Source organism: Rhinoraja longicauda, chromosome 31 (genome assembly GCF_053455715.1).
Source record: "Rhinoraja longicauda isolate Sanriku21f chromosome 31, sRhiLon1.1, whole genome shotgun sequence".
In the NCBI taxonomy this organism is placed as follows: domain Eukaryota; kingdom Metazoa; phylum Chordata; class Chondrichthyes; order Rajiformes; family Arhynchobatidae; genus Rhinoraja; species Rhinoraja longicauda.
In genome coordinates, this window is record NC_135983.1 from 3,430,624 (window position 1) to 3,450,251 (window position 19,628).

General features: G+C 51.9%; 1 protein-coding gene across 2 annotated transcripts in view; it reads left to right on the forward strand.

The window, feature by feature from the left end:
• Window positions 1–19,628, forward strand: part of garnl3 (GTPase activating Rap/RanGAP domain like 3) — a 299,663-nt gene that overhangs the window by 260,314 nt on the left and 19,721 nt on the right. For both annotated transcript variants that reach the window (XM_078426017.1, XM_078426018.1), the window contains one exon: window positions 890–1,028. In XM_078426017.1, the coding sequence (XP_078282143.1) occupies window positions 890–1,028 (139 nt within the window). The remainder of the gene's footprint in view (window positions 1–889; window positions 1,029–19,628) is intronic.

Sequence of the window (19,628 nt, forward strand, 5' to 3'; positions counted from 1 at the left end):
ATACAAACTCCGTACAGACCGTAGTCAGGATTGATCCCGGGTCTCTGGCGCTGTAAGGCAGCAACTCTACCGCTGCAGCTCTGTGCTGTCCTACTTGGATAAATTGGACTCTTGGAAGGGTCTCGACCCAAAACATCACCCATCCCTTCTCTCCAGAGATGCTGCCTGTCCCTCTGAGTTACTCCAGCATTTTGTATCTATCTTCTGGATAAATTGATGCCTTGTGGCCAGTCGGCGCAGGCTCGATGGGCCGAAGGGCCTGTTTCCGCGCTGTATCTCTAAACTAAACTACTGTTGGGTGTGGGATACTTAGTCGAGCCTTGGAAAGGGAAGAATCTTGCTAGCAATGTGGGCTTAGCTCAAGCCATTCCCATTGCAATGGCCTTTACCCTCAAAGAAAACATTCACTGACTGTTGGGTATCACAAAATGGGAAGGAGTCCTCACCCCCCAGTGATGACCCCTTCTCCCGTCTCCAACGGACCCCCTCCTCTCGGACCCCCCCGGTTGGCCAACTACCCTCACTAGAACTTTTCATCTCCAACTGCCGGCGTGACATTAACCGCCTCAAATTCTCCACTCCCCTGACTAACTCTAACCTCTCCCCTCCTGAACATGCAGCCCTCCACTCACTCCGCAGCAACCCCGACTTAGTCATCAAACCCGCTGACAAGGGAGGTGCTGTGGTAGTCTGGCGGGCTGACCTCTACCGGACCGAGGCAAGACGACAACTCTCAGACACCTCTTCCTACTTATCCTTGGACCATGACCCCACCGACGAGCACCAGACCTTAATCACCAACACCATCAATGTTGTGATACCTTCGATTTGTACCGGCATCTGCAGTTATTGTCCTTCACTGACTGTTGGTTCTCCTCCCTCTATCCAGTCAGACATTTACTTCACGTCAGCCGCCTCGTCGATGAACGCAGCGTCCTGCGGCAGCTCGAGGGATGCCAGCTCACAGAGTTCTCCACAGACGCCGACCAGCCAGGAGATGCCTGTCCTCCCCCTGTCTCAGGGGGAAGGTAAGTGGCAACAAGTCCCTCCAAGGATCCTGGAGCACACCATGGGAATTTCAGTCTGGACCCTTAGACTTTAGAGCACGGTGGCGCAGTGGTAGAGTTGCTGCCTGACAGCGTCAGAGACCCAGGTTTGATTCTGATGACGGGTGTTGTCGGCACGGAGTTTGTACGTTCTCTCTGTGACTACGGGGTTTTCTCCAGGTGCTCCGGGTTTCCTCCCACACTCCAAAGATGTACAGGTTTGTTGGTTAATTGGCTTGACTGGTAAAAATGTAACTTGACCCCAGTGTGTGTAGGAAAGTGTTAGTGTGCATGGATCACTGGTCAGCGGGGACTTGTGGGCCGTAGGGCCTGTTTCTGCATTGCATCTCTACACTAAACTAAACTAAGATACAGCACAGAAACAGGCCATTCGGCCCACCAGGCCCGTGCCGACCAGCGATCATCCCACACACCAGCACTATCCTACACACACTAGCTACGTCTTTGGAGTGTGGGAGGAAACCGGAGCACCCGGAGAAAACCCACGCGGTCACAGGGAGAACGTGCAAACTCCACACAGACAGCACCCGTGGTCAGGATCGGACGTGGGTGTGTGGCGCTGGCTGTGAGGATTTGATTATTTTCGAAGGATTTGTTTGGCGAGGACAAACGAAAGCAATCAGAATTTGCTTTTTGGACTTCTGTCGGAAAGCAGAGACTCTCTTTGTTGAAAGAGTCCTCTAATTGGGGAGGATTTGTTCGTGTTTTCTGAAAGTCGTAGGAGCGGCAGTGGCTGGCGGAAGGCCAAGTTGCACTTGAACTGGTGGGAGCTGAGTCTGGAGCGGTGTTTGTGGTCTGTAGCATCGGAAAGCTCCCTCCCACACCGACTTTGCCCAGTCCAGGTGTGCCGGGTAAGTACGGCAATAGTGCATTGGATTTTCGTTGAAGCCGGGAGGGCGACCGAGACCTGGGGAAGAAGCCTCCGGAAGCTCCATTTTCTACGACGGGAGGATTGGCACGGACTTTTCCCTATCTTATCAGGAGGAGACTGTTTCTGTTGGTTTGCCAGGAAAGCCTTCACAAGACTTTAAACTGCTGCAAATGCGTGGAGGTGCAGCAATAGCAGAAAGACTGCTTTGACTTATAAAATACTGAGACGTTTTGTTTTGCTCCACGCCCTAAAGATGGCGGCCCCCAAGAATTATGCAGCTGCCGTACAGTCGGCAGTCTCCGTGACTAAGGGCCATGAGTCGTTGGGGCGTATACATGGGGTGAAAGTGACCTTGCAGGGCAACATTACCTTCAAGGCTGTGCTAACCGCGCTGGGGGAGACTGTTGGCAAGAAGGCCATAATCGCAGGCGCGGTGGTCACTGGGAAGGCTGTTGTCATCCTAAAGACTGAGCAGTCGGTGGCTACCGCATTGGAAAGGGGGATCACGGTGGCTGGGATTTACATGGCGGTGGACCCATGGGGACGGCCCGTGCTGCCGGTCATGCTGTCCAACGTTCCCCCTTAAGTTCCGGACGCGCTCCTGCTCCCACATGTAACTAAGCTGGGGGAGGTGCGGTCTGGGCCCACCAAACTGTTGCATAGGTTGGATGATCCCGAAATGCAGCATGTATTAACGTTCAATCGCCGCGTGTACATACAGCTGGCACAGGGGATTGATATGGAGGGGAGTTTTGAGGTTGAATGGGAAGGATTCTGCTATCGCGTGTTTTGGAACACGGGCCAAGCACGCTGCCATGCATGCAAAGAGGTGGGGCATTTCCGCAGGAATTGTCCCAAGCACCGGGCTGCCAGCTCTACCAAGGTGGCCCAGGAAGGCCGTGCTGGCCCATCTGGGGCTGCTGGTTCTACCACGGTGGCCCGTGATGACTTTGTTCCCTTGCTCCCATCCTCCATTCCCCCACCACCCCCATGTCCCGTACCTGTGGCGGAAGATGCCGGTGGAGTGTGGGGGGTGGATGAGGGGCACTGGGAGAGACAGAAGAGTAAAAAAGCTAAATGGAAGAAGAAGAACGTTCAAGCGGGACGCCAGGCAGAAGGTCACCTTAATGAGGGTCCCCCGGCAGTAGATATTATCGAGCACGCCTCTGAGCCTGAGGGTCTGAAGGCTGGAGAGGATGAGCAGGTAGATGGTGGGGCGGAGAAACAGGCTTCAGCAATGGAGCTGACTGTACCACCGCACGTTAGTGGTTATAAGAGGAGGAGGCACGGGTCCTCTGACACGGAGAACGGCCCTGAAGGTCAGGGGCGACCTGAAGGGAGGTGTTTCTCCCCTGTTGAGGCAGAGTACCCAGTGCACGCTTCCTGTGGGCAGGAGGATGCCTCTGTAGTGCAGGGACCACCTGAGAGTGGTGACACACTACCCCAGGGGGCTGTTCCCCCAGGGATTGCGTCCGCTGGCTTAGAGGGTGACCAGGGGAAGATTGATGGGGGGGACTTGAGTGTGGGGGTGGGTCCCCAGCCCATGCTCCCCATTGAGGCTACGAGTCCTATTGAGGGGTGTGCTGCCCCATCGGCTGAGGGAGCAGGGGAGACTCCGGGAACATCGCCCCCTGAGGGCCAGAGCGAGGTGGTTCCCCTGGTGGTGGGGGACGGGGACCCTCTGGGTGACGGTGCTGGGCCGGGTGCCCTGGGTGCGAAGGAGGACATGGTCGTTTCGGATCGTGTCCTTCGGTCGGACTCCAGACGTACCCTCTCACTGCCCGCCCCGGAGACTTCCTCCAACATCACTGCCCCCAATCCGGTTACAGAGGGCGGTGGGGGTGTGCAGGAGCCTGGCCATTTACCAGGCAGCTTGCCACAGTTAGAGGTACCGGTACCTGCCCCCGTCACTGATCCTGAGGGTGGGATGGTGACGGAGGAGGGACCGGGTGATGTGGCCGACCCGCCCACCTCACAGGGAGGGGTGAGCGAGGCGGCTGGGAGTCAGAACTATCCAGACTCGGGCTCAGACATTGAGTGGGAGGAGGAGGGGGACGTGGAGTCCAGCGACAGTGAGTTGATGGACTGTCCCACCCGCAGCCCCGTGTCTCGGCTTGTTGATATCTGGGAACTCCGGAAGTTTCTGAAGGACAGCAGAGGGAAGAGGAATAAGGCAGATCTGGCTGTTGACCTCTGGTCAGACCTGACGGTACCCTTGCAGTCCATTTATGCCATCCTTCAGGAGGAGGGGAACGTGGCAGGTGTATTGAAAAATGAGCGGCGCCAGCTCCAAGAGCTTTTTAAGTCCCTAAAGAAAGGGCAGAGGGCTCGGGGAGGCTCCATTCCGTCAAGGGGGGCTGGTAAAAGTTCTTGTGCGCTTTCAAAATGAAGCTCACTATAGCCAGCCTGAATATTAATGGGGCCAGGGAGTCTCTCCGTAGGTTTCACCATCTCTCGGTGCTGAGGGATGGGAGGTACGCGGTGAGCTTCCTGCAGGAAACACACACTGTGACTAGTGACGAGCCCACCTGGCTCCTGGAGTGGGAAGGGGGGGTCTACATCAGCCATCTCACCTCCATTTCGAGTGGAGTGGCTTTCCTGTTGGCCCCATCTTTCCAGCCGGAGATTGTCAAGGTGCAGGACATTGTACCAGGCCGGTTGTTGTATCTGGCCGTGCGCCTGGATGGCGTGCCGTTACATTTTATTAATGTGTACGCCCCCAAGAGCGGTGCTATGCAGACGCGGTTAACATAAGAAGTGACCGCGCTGTTGAACACCATCGATCGGGGGGAGTGTGTTTTCCTGGGGGGTGATTTTAATTGTACCCTTGAGGCGAGAGATCGCTCTGGCATTCAGCGCGATCCGGCAGCGGTCAAGACATTAAGGGAGTTGGTGGATTCTTTTGAGCTAGTAGATGCTTGGAGGAATTTCCATCCCAACTCCGGCGCCTTCTCATACATGTTTAAGGGGGGTGGTTCCCGTATTGACCGCGTATATGTGTCTAAGGCTTATGTGTCCTGTGTCTCGGCAGCCTCCATGCGGTTGGAGCCGTGCTCGGACCACTGCCTGGTGCGAGTGGACTTTATCCCGACGCGTACACGGGCAGGGTCCGCGTACTGGCACTTCAACAACCGGCTGCTGGAGGAGCGCCGGTTCCGGGACTCATTCAAGCAGTTCTGGGCGGAGTGGAGGGAAAGGCAGGGGCGTTTCCCTTCCCTAAGGCAGTGGTGGGATGTAGGGAAGGCTTACGTCCGTCTGTTTTGCCAGGACTACACGAGGGGGTCGACCAAGGGGCGGGACTCCGAGATCGGACGGCTTGAGAGAGAGTTGCTCGACTCGGAGTCTCGCCTGGGTCAGACGGAGGGGGACTCGTGTGAGTGGGAGGAGTAGCAGGAGAAGAAAGGGGCACTGAGGGACTTGCAGCTGAGGAGGTCCCGGGGCGCGTATGTGAGGTCGCGAGTCCAGATGTTGCACGATCTGGACCGCGCCTCCCCCTTTTTCTTCTCCCTGGAGAAGTGCCGAGGTGCCCGCAGGCAGTTTGTCGAGTTGCTTGTGGACGATGGCTCCTCCATCACGGATCCAGAGAGGATCGGTGCCTCAGTTTGGTCGTTCTATGACACTCTGTTCTCCGAAGGAACATCTAGTGAGGAGGCACAAGGGGTGCTGTGGGAGGGCTTACCCGTAGTGTGCAGGGAGGTGGCTGAGCGCCTCGATGATCCCCTAACTCTGGAGGAGTTGACTGGTGCCCTGCACCAGCTCAGTAGGGGCAAGTCTCCGGGGCTGGATGGGCTGACTGTGGAGTTTCTTCGAGCCTTCTGGGGTGTCCTTGGGGGCGACTATGTGAAGGTGTTGGGGGAGAGCCTGGCGACCGGGGAGATGCTCTTCTCATGGTGCAGGGCAGTCGTCATCCTGCTGCCCAAGAAGGGCGATCTCCGCCTCTTGAAGAACTGGCGCCCGGTCTCTCTTCTCAGTACGGGTTACAAAGTCTTTGCACGGGCATTGGCCAATCGCCTGGGGCCCATGCTGTCCCATGTGATCCACCCTGACCAGTCCTACACAGTCCCGGGCCGGTCCATCCAGGACAATATCCATCTGGTCCGGGACCTGATCCATCTGTGCCAGAGGGCTGGTCAGTCCGTTGCCTTTCTCTCCCTTGACCAGGAGAAAGCGTTTGACCGGGTGGGACACGACTACCTTCTCGGGACTCTGCGGGCGTTTGGATTCGGACCCCATTTTGTGGCCCGGGTCCGGCTCCTATACGCTGCCGCAGAGTGCCTGGTCAAGGTCAATGGCTCTTTGTTGGCTCCCATTCACTTTGGGAGGGGGGTTCGTCAGGGATGCCCCATGTCCGGCCAGCTTTATTCCCTCTGTATGGAGCCATTCCTGTGCCTCCTACGGAGGCGGCTGGCAGGTTTGGCTTTGCCGGGGCCGGGGGTGGAGGTGGTTCTCTCGGCCTACGCCGACGATGTGCTACTAATGTTCACCGACCCTGTTGACCTGCGGAGGATGCGTGAGTGCCAGCGGGTGTTCTCAGCCGCATCCTCCGCCAGGATCAACTGGGGGAAGTGTGCTGGGCTCTTGGTGGGTCAGTGGCAGGTGGACTCCTTGCCGGAGGAGATGGCAGTTTTTGCATGGAGCACCACGCACCTCCTCTATCTGGGGATCTACCTGAGTCCCACTGAGGGGGCTTGGCAAGCGAATTGGCAGGAGCTGGAGGCGAAGGTGGTCGCCCGTGTGGGGCGCTGGTCAGGCCTCCTTGGTGTGTTATCATATCGGGGTAGGGCTTTGGTCATAAACCAGCTGGTGGCCTCTCTGCTGTGGTACCGGCTGGCCACTCTGGTCCCGTCCTCTCGTTTCATCGCCATGATACAGAGGAGGTTAGTTAACTTCTTCTGGGGTGAGAGGAACCACTGGGTCTCTGCTGGGGTTCTGAGTCTCCCGTTGGAGGAGGGCGGTCAGGCGCTGGTCTGCGTCCACACTCAGGTGGCAGCCCTCCGACTCAGGACCTTGCGGAGGTACGTGTACTCCGAGTGCCCTCCCAGATGGCACTCGCTGGCCACGTACTTTTTCTGCCAGGGGCGCTGCCTCCAGGAGGGATCACGGCTCCCGGTAGCGGGCATGAGTCAGCGCGCTAGGCGGGAGTTGCCTGGTTTTTACCGTGATCTCCTGAGAGCCAGGAATTTGGTCACCTTCAGCCAGGGCGCTGCTCCTCAGGGGGAGGGGGGTGCTGTGGTTGTGAGGGGGGCCGGTCCTCACCCTGTCACGGTGGGTGTCGAGGAGAGGCGTGTGCGTGGAGCGATTCCGACCAGGCTTACCCCCGCTCCGTCGGAATTGCTCATTGGGCCCACGGCACGGGTCCCTTCCCGAGAGCCGGCCCCACGCAATATGAGCCGCCTTTCCCAGATGCCCAGCGTGCCGTTCCGTGACGCGGAGAGGCGCGTTTTGTACAGGCTGCTCCTGCACACTCTCCACTTCCTCGCTCTCGTCTTCCGTCCGGACACGCCCTGGCGGTCCGTGTTACCACCTGACGGCGGGAGCGGTCCCCAGTGGAGGTCTCTCTATAAGGGGGTCCTCCCGCTTTACATCGGGGACCTGGGGTGGAGAGTGTTGCATAAGGCTATAGCCTGTAACAGGTACTTGAGCCGGTTCACTGTCTCGTCAGCCGCCTGTCACTTCTGCGGTGAGGAGGAGACCGTGTACCATTTGTATACAGAGTGCGTGAGGTTACAGCCCCTGTTCCAGTATCTGAAGGGGCTGCTCCTCAAGTTCTGGCTCCATTTTAGCCCTACGCTTTTAATTTTTGGGCACCCGGTACAGAGGGGGGAGGGTCAGGAGGGAGGAGGGGGTCTCCCTGTCGGTCTGCTCCTGGGCCTGGCCAAGATGGCCATCCGCGGGTCCAGGCAGCGGGCAGTCGACGGCCTCACAGAAGTCGGCTGCCTACCCCTGTTCCGGGCTTACGTCCGTGCCCGCGGTGTCCCTGGAGAGGGAACACGCGGTGTCCATGGGGACTCTGGAGGCCTTCCGGGAACGCTGGTCACCGCGGGGGGTTGAATGTATTGTTGACAGAGATGGCGGGATTTTAATGTGATAATTGTTTAATTTGTAAACTGCCGATACAGGCGGCTTTTGTTTGTCACATTTTGCTTAGTTTGTTTGTATGTTTTTCTTTGGAATAAAACTTTTATATATGGAGGATGGAGGATGGAGTACGGGTCTCTGGCGCTGTGAGGCAGCGGCTCTACTGCTACACCACCGTGCCTTTGGAGACAGAGATTAAGAGTAATTTGTATTTCACTGCCCTATTTTGAACTCCGTGAAGCATTGGTCTGGGCAGTAAGCTGGAAAGCACGGCAGAGGCAAAGTGAAGGGACGAAGAGTCGGCACAGGAGGTGACTTTCAATTCAGTGGAGTTTCAGGTCCTGCAGGGCAAGCTTGGTGGATCACACAGCAGTACTTCCCAGGAACAGGCCTCTAGGCCCACAATGTCTGTGCCCAACATGAAGCCAAGACCAACCCCCATCTGCCGCACATATCCCTCCGTTCTCTGCACATCCATGTGCCTATTAAACACCGCAATCATATCTGCGTCCATCACCACCTCCAGTCACTCCCCACCCTCTGTGTAAACACAACTCCTTGCAACTTTGCCCCTCTCAGCTTAAAGCTATGCCCTCTAGTACTTCAACATTTCATGTTCATAAGTCATAGGGCCAGAATTAGGCCATTCGGCCCATCAAGTCGACTCTGTCATTCAATCATGGCTGATCTATCTCTCCCTCTCAACCCCATTCTCCTGCCTTCTCCCCATAACTCCCGACACCCGTACTAACCAAGATTCTGTCATTCTCCGCCTTAAAAATACCCAATGACATGGCCTCCACATCCGTCTGTGCTAATGAATTTCACAGATTCACCACCCTCTGACTAAACAAATTCCTCCTCATCTCCTTTTTAAAGGTTTGTCTTTTTATCCTGATGTATTATTGTTTATTATACTCCATGTCCTCTGGTGTGGAAACAGACCCTTCGGCCCAACTTGCCCACACCTTGGTGCTAGACTCTCCCACCAGTGGAAACATCCGCTCCACCTCCAGGGCAAAAGGTTTTGACTGTCTACCCCATCTATGCCTCTCACGATGTTAGACATGGATGGGCCATGTGGTGTTGAAATTAACCAGCCTTGTTAAAGTGCCAAATATGAAGGGTGAGAAGGTTTGTGCCCAAAATGGTCCACCAGGGACGGCACATGGTGGCACGGTGGCGCAGCGGTAGAGTTGCTGCCTCACAGCGCCAGGGACCCGGGTACCATCCTGACTATTGTCTGTGTGGAGTTTGTACGTTCTGTGACCTGCGTGGGTTTTCTCCGGGAGCTCCAGTTTCCTCCCACACTCCAAGGACGTACAGGTTTGTAGGCTAATTGGCTTCTGTGAACTGTGTGTAGGATAGTGTTAAGGGCCTATCCCACTTAGGCAATCTTTTTGGCGACTGTCTAAGTCGTAGCAGATCGCCAAACTTTTCTTTTACCCGATGACAATGACCACGACAATGCCGAGTCAGGTCGAGATTACAGCGTCTTCTGAAACATCGCAAAAATTCCCACGCTGTCAATGTTTCACCGGCGTCCTGATTTTCGCTGAAATCACTGACAAGTCGGTAAGTACTTGAGAGTTTTGAACTATAGCGTCTTGTATGGGTTACATAAAAACCAAGCTTCACTGTAACAAGGAATAAACAGGATTTACTTCCAGTTTACTAATAGCTGTATTAAAAACATTAATTTTAAAAGTGGTTCAGTGGATTTTTGTGAAAAGTGTGTGGGCATTCTTTGAAAATGTAAGGGAAATGCATATCTGGTTTCTGGGTTGCATATCTGGGTTGGGAGCCCACTTTAAATGTAATCGCTGATGGCCATAAACATCGCGAAAATTCCCACGCTTACCTGACCGTCAAACTGTCACCTCCAATCTACCGTCAAATGTCCTGACGGTAAATAAATTGGTTAAACACAAGCATTTTATGGTATTTTGAAATGACTTTACTTATTTTAATATAATGTGCTTCTAAATGCATCTAAGAGAACCTATCAAACCTGGGGACAGCGTGCGACAGCGACCGCAATAAGCAACGATACCTGGCGACAAGCCAGCTGTCGCCGAGAAATTTCAAACCGTTTGATTTCTCAGCGACGCGCTGAGATCCACTATGATTTTTGGAAGACTCCTCACGATCATGCCCACGACACCCGGCAAACTGTCGGCGACAGCCTAGTCGCCTTAAAATCGCCCAAGTGGGACAGGCCCTTTAGTGTGTGGAGATTGCTAGTCAGCGCGGACTCGGTGGGCCGAAGGGCCTGTTTCTGCGCTGTATTTCTAAAGTAAACTAAACTAAAATTCTGTGCTCTTCCTACGCTAAACCCAGCTATTTGTTCATGTTCATAAGGTAGAGGAGCAGTATTGGGCCATTCAGCCCATCGAGTCTACTCCGCCAGTCAATCATGGCTGATCTATCTTTCCCTCTCAAACCAATTATCTTGCGTTCTCCCCGTAACCTTTGACACCTTTACCAATCTGTCAATCTCCGCTTTAAAAATATTCACTGACTTGGCCTCCACAGATGTCTGATCTTCACATGGACCTTAGGTGCAGGGAGACGTGATCTTGCCAAGCCAGGGGCTGCATCTCTGTTCCAATATTTACAGAGACCGGGAAGGCCTGAAGCCTCGGCAAGAACGTTGCAAGGATTGTGGTTGACACAGAATCCATGGGGAATCACCTGGTGTTCACAGAGGAACAATTAGGGCAGGAGAGAGACATTTAAATCTCATTTCAAGGCAAACGCTGAGCCAACGCTTCATTTTGTAGATTAAACCCCACCAGGCCACCCCATGGAATCAGCCAACACCATCCCAAGTGAGGAATGGAGCTGAAATACAATCCCATGTAACTCCTGTGATTGAAATTGAGGACGTGCATTTTGGCAACTTGGATTAGAGTACATTTTGCTTCAGGTTTTAATCATCTTTAAAGTATTGGGAGCCCATTGCCAGGAACTTGCTATCCTAATAACAAGCTCTGTAAAATACCCTATCTATTCCTCTCATGGCTTTATTATGATCTCACATATAAGATCACCCCTCAGCCTCCTGCGCTCCAAGAAATAAAGTCCCACCCTGCCCAACCTCTCCCTATAGCTCAGGCACCTCAAGTCCTGGCAAAATCCTCGTAAGTTTTCTCTGCACTCTTTCCAGCTTAATGACACCCTAAAGCTTGGTTCCCAGTTAAGTACCATCTTGGTTCTAAATTATCCACCTAGACTTCAAATGCATCCACGATATTCCCCTTCTCCCGACTTCTTATCCGACTGCTCCATAATCTAAGGGCGGGATGAAGGATTTCAGCTGGAAGATTGGATTGAAGCAGCTGTGCTTGGTGGAAAAGAGATGGAGAGGGGGCTTGATGGGGCCAGATCAGATTGTGACTGGTTCAACTTTGTACACAGAGGGAAGATGCACACAGAGCAAATGGACCAGAGACCACAGGGCGTGGATGAAAACCTCACTGTGAGGGGGATGGAAGGAAAAACACTTTTATACAGAGCTGTTATCATCTTTAAGACTCACTGCATGTACGGGCGATGGAAACATAGTCAATCACGCCATGCACTAGGCCGATACAAAGTCCCTGATACTAATTCACTGGCCCCTCAGGATGGAGTGGGATAATGGGTCTATAATAATCAGTAGTCGCTTCTGGGCTTTAGACTTTACCCTTAGACTCTTCAGCAACCTTTCGACTTTAGAGATACAGCGTGGAAACAGACCTTTCCGCCCACCAAGTCCGCACAGATCAGCGATCACCCCGTACACTAACACTATCCTGCACACTTGGGCCAATTTACAATGTACAGAAGCCAATTAACCTACAAACCTGCATGTCTTTGAAGTGTGGGAGGAGACCGGAGCACCCGGAGACAAGCCATGCGGGTCACGGGGGGAACGTACAGACTCCACACAGACTGCACCCGTAGTTAGGATCAAACCCGGGTCTCTGGTGCTGCAAGGCTGCAACTCTACCACTGTGCCACCTCAATTGTATCAATAGGATCTGCTGTTTATTCACAAAATGCTGGGGTAACTCAGCTGGTCAGGCAGCATCTCGGGAGAGAAGGAATGGGTGACGTTTCGGGTCGAGACCCTTCTTCAGACTGATGTCAGGGGGGCGGGACAAAGGAAGGATATAGGTGGAGACAGGAAGATAGAGGGAGATCTGGGAAGGAGGAGGGGAAGGGAGGGACAGAGGAACTATCTAAAGTACCCTTTACCCTTAGACTCTTCAGCAACCTTTCGACTTTAGAGATACTGTGTGGAAACAGACCCTTCTCCCACTTTAGATAGTTCCTCTGTCCCTCCCGTCCGCTCCTCCTTCCCAGATCTCCCTCTATCTTCCTGTCTCCACCTATATCCTTCCTTTGTCCCGCCCCCCTGACATCAGTCTGACGAAGGGTCTCGACCCAAAACGTCACCCATTCCTTCTCTCCTGAGATGCTGCCTGACCTGCTGAGTTACTCCAGCATTTTGTGAATAAATTGATTTGTACCAGCATCTGCAGTTATTTTCTTATAATAGGATCTGCTGTGATGGCCCATTTACTCACCATATCTGAGGCCAGATGACACTTGCAACAAACTCCAAGTTAGATGTTACACACGTAGCTTTTTATTAGAATAACAAAGGCAGTGTTCCTGCCACTGGCCTCCCAATACTTTAAACATAATTAAAAATATACACTCATCCAATTGATGAATCCTAATCAATGAGTTACTGAGGAGAAGCCGCTGAGATATCTCATTGTTTGGGCATGGCCAACCATACCTTCTGCTGCTCAACTCCACAGCTCCCTCAGTTGCATCCTTCAACCCCTCTCCCCCCTCTTCAGATGCTCCATCTCTGTGTATGAGTTCATGACGGCCGACCTGAACTTTCCACAGCAACCTTTCTTGGACAACAGGTGTGTAAGATGATGATAACGGTGTATAAGATGATGGTAGAGGTGTGTAAGATGATGATAGCGGTGCATAAGATCATATGGAGCTGTACAAGAGCATGGTAGTGTTTAAGAACATATAGAGCTGTATAGAATACTAGACCAAGTGGACCCATTGGTCCCAAACCTCTCCTGCATTGGTGCAGCACCCTCTCCTCCCCTCTCCCCCTCCCTTCTCCATCCCCCCTCCTCCTCCCCCTCCCCTCCCTCCATCCCCTCCCCTTCCCCTCCCTCCACCCCCTCCCCCTCCCTCCTCCCCCTCCCCCTCCCTCCACCCCCTCCCCTTCCCCTCCCTCTCCCCCCGCCCCTTCGCCTCCCCCCTTCCCCTCCCCCCCACTCCATCCCCCTCAACCCCCCTTATCCTCCATCCTCCCTCCCCCCTCTCTCCCTCCCTCCACCCCCTCCCTCCCCCCTTCCTCCCTAGGAGAGAGATTTAAACTTTAAAATGTGAATAACTTTAAAAATATCACACCGATTCCAATGAAACTTCTACCATTAGCACCAAAGGGACGACGGTGAGTAAGGTGGGCCTACAATTGTTGCGCAATCGTGTACCGTTTTGGCTGTAGTTCAGGAACAAACAAACGAGAGTTTTAGTATATAGATGATGGGAATAGATAAGGTACATACATGCACAGAGTTATTTTACCCAGAGTTGGGGAATCAAGAACCAAAGAATATGAGTTTAAGGTGAGTGGGGAAAAATGTAATAGGAGCCTGAGGGGCAAGTTTTTAACATATTGGTTGGTAGGTATATGGAACGAGCTGCCAGAGGAGGTAGTTGAGGCTTACTATTACGACGTTTAAGAAACAGTTAGACAGGTACATGGATAGGATAGGTTGAGAGGGATATGGGCAGGTGGGACTAGTGCAGATGGGGCATGTTGGTCAATGTGGGCAGGTTGGGTCAGAGGGCCTGTTTCCACGCTATATGACGATGAGTCTGTGACTCTAACACACTCAGAAACACCAGGAGAATATTCCTGCTCCACAAACAGAGGAGGTTGTTATGGAGCATGGGAAATCTGTCGTCTTCGTTGGTGGTCAAATGGAACAGACAGCTGCTAAACGGAAGCAAAATGCTGGGATTTATTACAACAAAACGTTCAGATGCCTTACTGAGTAGGATCATGTTTCAATCTCTTTGATGCTGAAGGCACACCTTCATTATTTGAGTAGATCAGCCCACGCAAACACTCAGTCTGCAGATTTTTTGCAGGCAGATCATTGATCCAAAGCTCAGTCTCTCTCCGAGTGTTTTGCTGCATTCATTCACAGAGAGGGTGGCGGGTAAATATTAACACGCCACAACCTTAACATGTGTGGCACGGTGGCACAGCGGTAGAGTTGCTGCCTTACAGCGCCAGAGACCCGAGTTCGATCCTGACTTCGGGTGCTGTCTGTACAGAGTTTGTACGTTCTCCCTGTGACCACATGGGTTTTCTCCGGGTGTTCCAAAGACATACAGGTTTGTAGGTTAATGGCTCCGGTAAAATTGTAAATTGTCCCTAGTGTGTGTAGGACAGTGTTAATGTGCGGGGATCGCTGGTCGGCGCGGACTCAGTGGGCCAAAGGGCCTGTTACCACGCTGTATCTCCAAACTAAACTAAGCTAAACTAAATCTCTTACCAACTCTGTAATTATAAAGTGGTTTATAAAGCATGAGTCATACAACACAGTAACAGACTCTTCAGCCACTGAGTCCATGCTACTTTATTTCCCCATATTCTGATCAACGCCTCCAAATTCATAAGGTCATATGTGATAGGAGCAGAATTAGGCCATTCGGCCCATCAAGTCTACTCCGCCATTCAATCATGGCTGATCTATCTCTCCCTCCCAATCCCATTCTCCTGCCTTCTCCCCATAACCATACTAATCAGGAATCTATGTATCGATCCCTTTAATATATCCACTGACTTGGCCTCCAAAGCCTTGCTGTGGCAAAGAATTCCACAGATTCACTACCCTCTGACTAAAGAAATTTCTCCTCATCTCCTTCCTAAAAGGATGTCCTTTAATTCTGAGGCTGTGACCTCTAGTCCTAGACTCTCCCACCAGTGGAAACATCCTCTCCACATCCACTCTATCTAAGTCTATCTGTATATTTCAATGAGGTTCCCCCTTATTCTTCTAACCTCCAGCGCGTACAGGCCCAGTGCCAACAAACGCTCATCATATGTTAACCTACTCATTCCGGGGATCATTGGTAGAGTTCTACCACACAGCTGTACACAAGAGGCAATTCACAGCATAGAGGCAAGGAACTGCAGATGTTGCTTTCTCTTTGCGCAGGTCGTGCAAAGGGAAAGCAGAGTCTAGGTGCAAGGAAATGCAGATGCTAGTGTACAGAAACAGACACAAAGTGCTGGAGTAACTCAGCAGGTCAGGCAGCATCCATGGAGAACATGGATCGGTGATGTTTCAGGCCGGGACCCTTCAGACCCAATTTACAGCAGTCATTTAATCTTCCGACCTTGTAAGATTTTGTAAGATTAAGGGGTTGCACACGTTAGAGGCAGGAAACATGTTCCCAATGTTGGAGGAGTCCAGAACCAGGGGCCACAGTTTAAGAATAAGGGGTAGGCCATTTAGAACGGAGATGAGAAAAAACTTTTTCAGTCAGAGAGTTGTGAATCTGTGGAATTCTCTGCCTCAGAAGGCAGTGGAGACCAATTCTCTGAATGCATTCAAGAGAGAGCTAGATAGAGCTCTTAACGATAGCGGAGTCAGGGGGTATGGAGAGAAGGCAGGAACGGGGTACTGATTGAGAATGATCAGCCATGAGCCATGTGGAGAAGATGTTTCCACTAGTGGGAGAGCCTAGAACTAGAGGTCTTAGCCTCCGAATTAAAGGATGTTCTTTTAGGAAGGAGATGAGGAGGAATTTCTTTAGTCAGAGGGAAAGATAGATCAGCCATGATTGAATGGCAGAGTAGACATGATGGGACGAATGGCCTAATTCTGCTCCTATCACTTATGATCTTATGATCTAAAACATGCCGGGAAGTCAAACTGGTTTCAAAGCAGGCTGTACTGCTGGGAACAGCCATATCCTCCTGCTCATTTAAAGAAGGAAGAAGAATCTTGATGGAAGGTCCCGACCTGAAACGTCACCCATCCATGCTCTCCAGAGATGTTGCCTGACCTGCTACGTTACTCCAGCACTTGTGTCCTTTTGTGAAGAAAAATAAATTTCTGGCTGAAAGTACAGTAGTCCCCCCATTCCCCCCTCCCTGAACACAAACTGAGTGCGTAGAATAGTGTGCAAGCCATCACCAAATTACCTTTTTTGCCTTTTAATTACAACTGTCCCCTCTCAATCAAGCTAAGCAATCCTTCTCGGCTCAATCGACAAGGGATATGTCCCTGCTGTAATTAACATTTTACACAATTGCAGATATTGGAAATTTAAAATGAAGATAGAATATGTTGGAAGGACACAGCAGGTCAGGCAACGATATATTTATTTTAGTTTAGAGATACAGCGCGGAAACAGGCCCTTCGGCCCACCGAGTCCGCACCGACCAGCGATCCCCGCACACTAACACTATCCCACACACACACTAGGGACAATATACATATATACCAAGCCAATTAACCTACATACCTGTACGTCTTTTTGAGTGTGGAAGGAAACTGAAGATTTCAGAGAAAACCCACGCAGGTCACGGGGAGAACGTGCAAACTCCGTACAGACAGCGCCCCATGTCAGGATCGAACCCAAGGCTCGGGCGCTGTAAGTCAGCAGCTCCACTGCTGCCTGCACTTGTGTCAGGTGGACTAGGAATACTACAAGGTCAGTTACCCTGAGCGTAGGGACACATTTGTACTTCAGAAGCCCATTGCCCCTGCATTAGCTTGGCTTCTTGAATACCTTTGGTACCACAGGTCAGAACGGGGTGAGTGAGAGTAACACAGCATAGGGGGGCTCCAACAACAGCTCCTCACAGAATTTAATCTCCAGCTTCCTCACCCCCTTCAGTTGGCTTCTTTTTCATCCTCGAATACCATCTGTGATTGACCAATGTTCTCTGCTTTTTGGTCGCTGGTCGACCTTCCCACGATTGTCGGCTCTCAGTCCCACAGCAAAGATTCAAACTTGTGATGACCTTCCCCGGATGATAAAGTTAGGCAAGACCTTAAACAGGGAGCAGTGGTCCAGCGGTAGAGTTGCTGCCTTACAGCGCCAGAGACCCGACTATGGCTGCTGTCTGTGTGGAGTTTGTACGTTCTCCCCGTGACCGCGTGGGATTCGCCTGGGTGCTCCGGTTTCCTCCCACATCCCATAGTAGGTTAACTGTCCTCTGTAAAAAAATAAGTGGCTCCATTGTGCAGGGAGTGGATGGGAAAGAGGGATAACATAGAACTGGTGTGTGGGTTTGTAGGTTCATTGTCTCAGGTAAAATTTGTAAATTATCCTCAGTGTGTGGGATAGTGCCAATGTACCGTGTGATCATTGGTCAGCGTGGACTCGGTGGACCAAAGGGCCTATTTTTGCACTGTATTTTAAAAGTAACCAGCCCTTACATGCTGACGATTAGCCAGGCAAACAGAAGCTGAGGGCTTGGCCACCATTGGACAGCACGGTGGCGCCAGACACCTGGGTTCCATCCCGCCCTCAGGTGCTGTCTTTGTGTGGTGTTTGGACGTTCTCCCTGTGATTGGGTGAGTTTCTTCTGGGTGCTCCAGGTTCATCCCATGCCCCTAAGGCTTTGTAAGTTAATTGGCCCTCTGCAAATTGACCTTTGTGTGCAGGGGTTGGGTGAGAAAGTGGGATAACATAGATCTACTATGAACAGGTGTTGGGGGAGTCCAGAACAAGGGGCCACGGTTTAAGAATAAGGGGTAGGCCATTTAGAACGGAGATGAGGAATAACTTTTTCTGTCAGGGAGTTGTGAATCTGTGGAATTCTCTGTCTCAGAAGGCAGTGGAGGCCAATTCTCTGAATGCATTCAAGAGAGAGCTAGATAGAGCTCTTAATGATAGCGGAGTCAGGGGGTATGGGAAGGCAGGAACGGGGTACTGATTGAGAATGATCAGCCATGATCACATTGAATGGCGGTGCTGGCTCGAAGGGCCGAATGGCCTCCTCCTGCACCTATTGTCTATTGTCAATAGTCAGCATGGACTCGGTGGGCCGAGTGGCCTGTTTCCATGCTGTGTCTTTCAATCAATCCACCAGGGCTGTGTTGAGAGAGAGATATCGGGCTTTGCAATCCTCGGTTTGTGTATGAAAATCTGTTGCGTTGACATGCCTGCCTCAATGGTCTACAGTGCTTTTGGCACGGATTTAAAAGCCATTTGGAGCTTGATGTGTTCACAGATATTGTTCATTCTTTGATCAAATATCCATCGTAACAAGAGAACAGAATTGCCAAACCACTTTCTTCAGCAGACCAGTCGTTTCGCTCACCCTGCTGTTGGAAGGACGTTGCCAAGCCAGAAAGAGTGCAGAGACGATTTACGAGAATGTTGCTCGGACTTGAGGGCCTGATCTGTAGGGAGAGGTTGGGTAGGCTAGGTTGGGCAATCCTTGGAGCGCAGAAGGATGAGGGGTGATCTTATCGAGGTGTATAAGAACGTGAGGGGAATAGATAACTCTTTTACCCAGGGTAGGGTAATCAAGAACCAGTTTCTTAGGTTTAAGGTGAGGTGGGGGAAGATTTAATAGGAACCAGAAGGGCAACGTTTTAGCACAGATGGTGGTGGGTGTTTGGAACAAGATGCCAGAGGAGGTAGTTGCGGCAGGTACAATAACAATATTTCAAGGACAGGTACATGGATAGGAAGGGTTTAGAGGGATATGGGCCAAACGCAGGCAAATGGGACTAGTATAGATGTGGTACCTTGGTTAGCCTGTATAAGATGGGCCGCAGGGCCTGTTTCTATGCTGTATGACTCTGTGATTCTGTCTCCAACTCCAGCTAACTGAGCTGCTATTAAAACCTGGTGGTGGCACAAGGAGATGGTACAACTTGGCCACATGTTTATATGCACGGTGGCGCAGCGGTAGAGTTGCTGCCTTACAGCGAATGCAGCGCCAGAGACTCAGGTTCGATCCTGACTACAGGCGCCGTCTGTACGGAGTTTGTACGTTCTCCCCGTGACCTGCGTGGGTTTTCTCCGAGATCTTCGGTTTCTTCCCACACTCCAAAGACGTACAGGTTTGTAGGTTAATTGACTGGGTAAATGTAAAAATTGTCCCTAGTGTGTGTAGGATAGTGTTAATGTGCGGGGATCGCTGGGCGGCGGTGGGCAGAAGGGCCTGTTTCCGCGCTGTATCTCTAAATCTAAAATCTATGGAGGATGGTCATTATCATCCTACAAGTGGCCATATCCGTAGACTCGTCCATGGTACCAGCAACATTGACTGCATACCCAGGACTCCAGAATTATGAGCCCTGCCTTATGTTTATGAACATCGCTTTAGTTTTTACGGTTTTAGTTTAGAGATACAGCGTGGAAACAGGCCCTTCGGCCCATCGAGTGCACACCGACCAGTGATCCCCGCACACTAGTTCTATCCTACACACTAGGGATCATTTACAAAAGCCAATTAACCTACAAACCTGCACGTCTTTGGAGCATGCGAGGAAACCGGAGACCCAGCGGTAGAGTTGCTGCCTTACAGCGCCAGGGGCCCG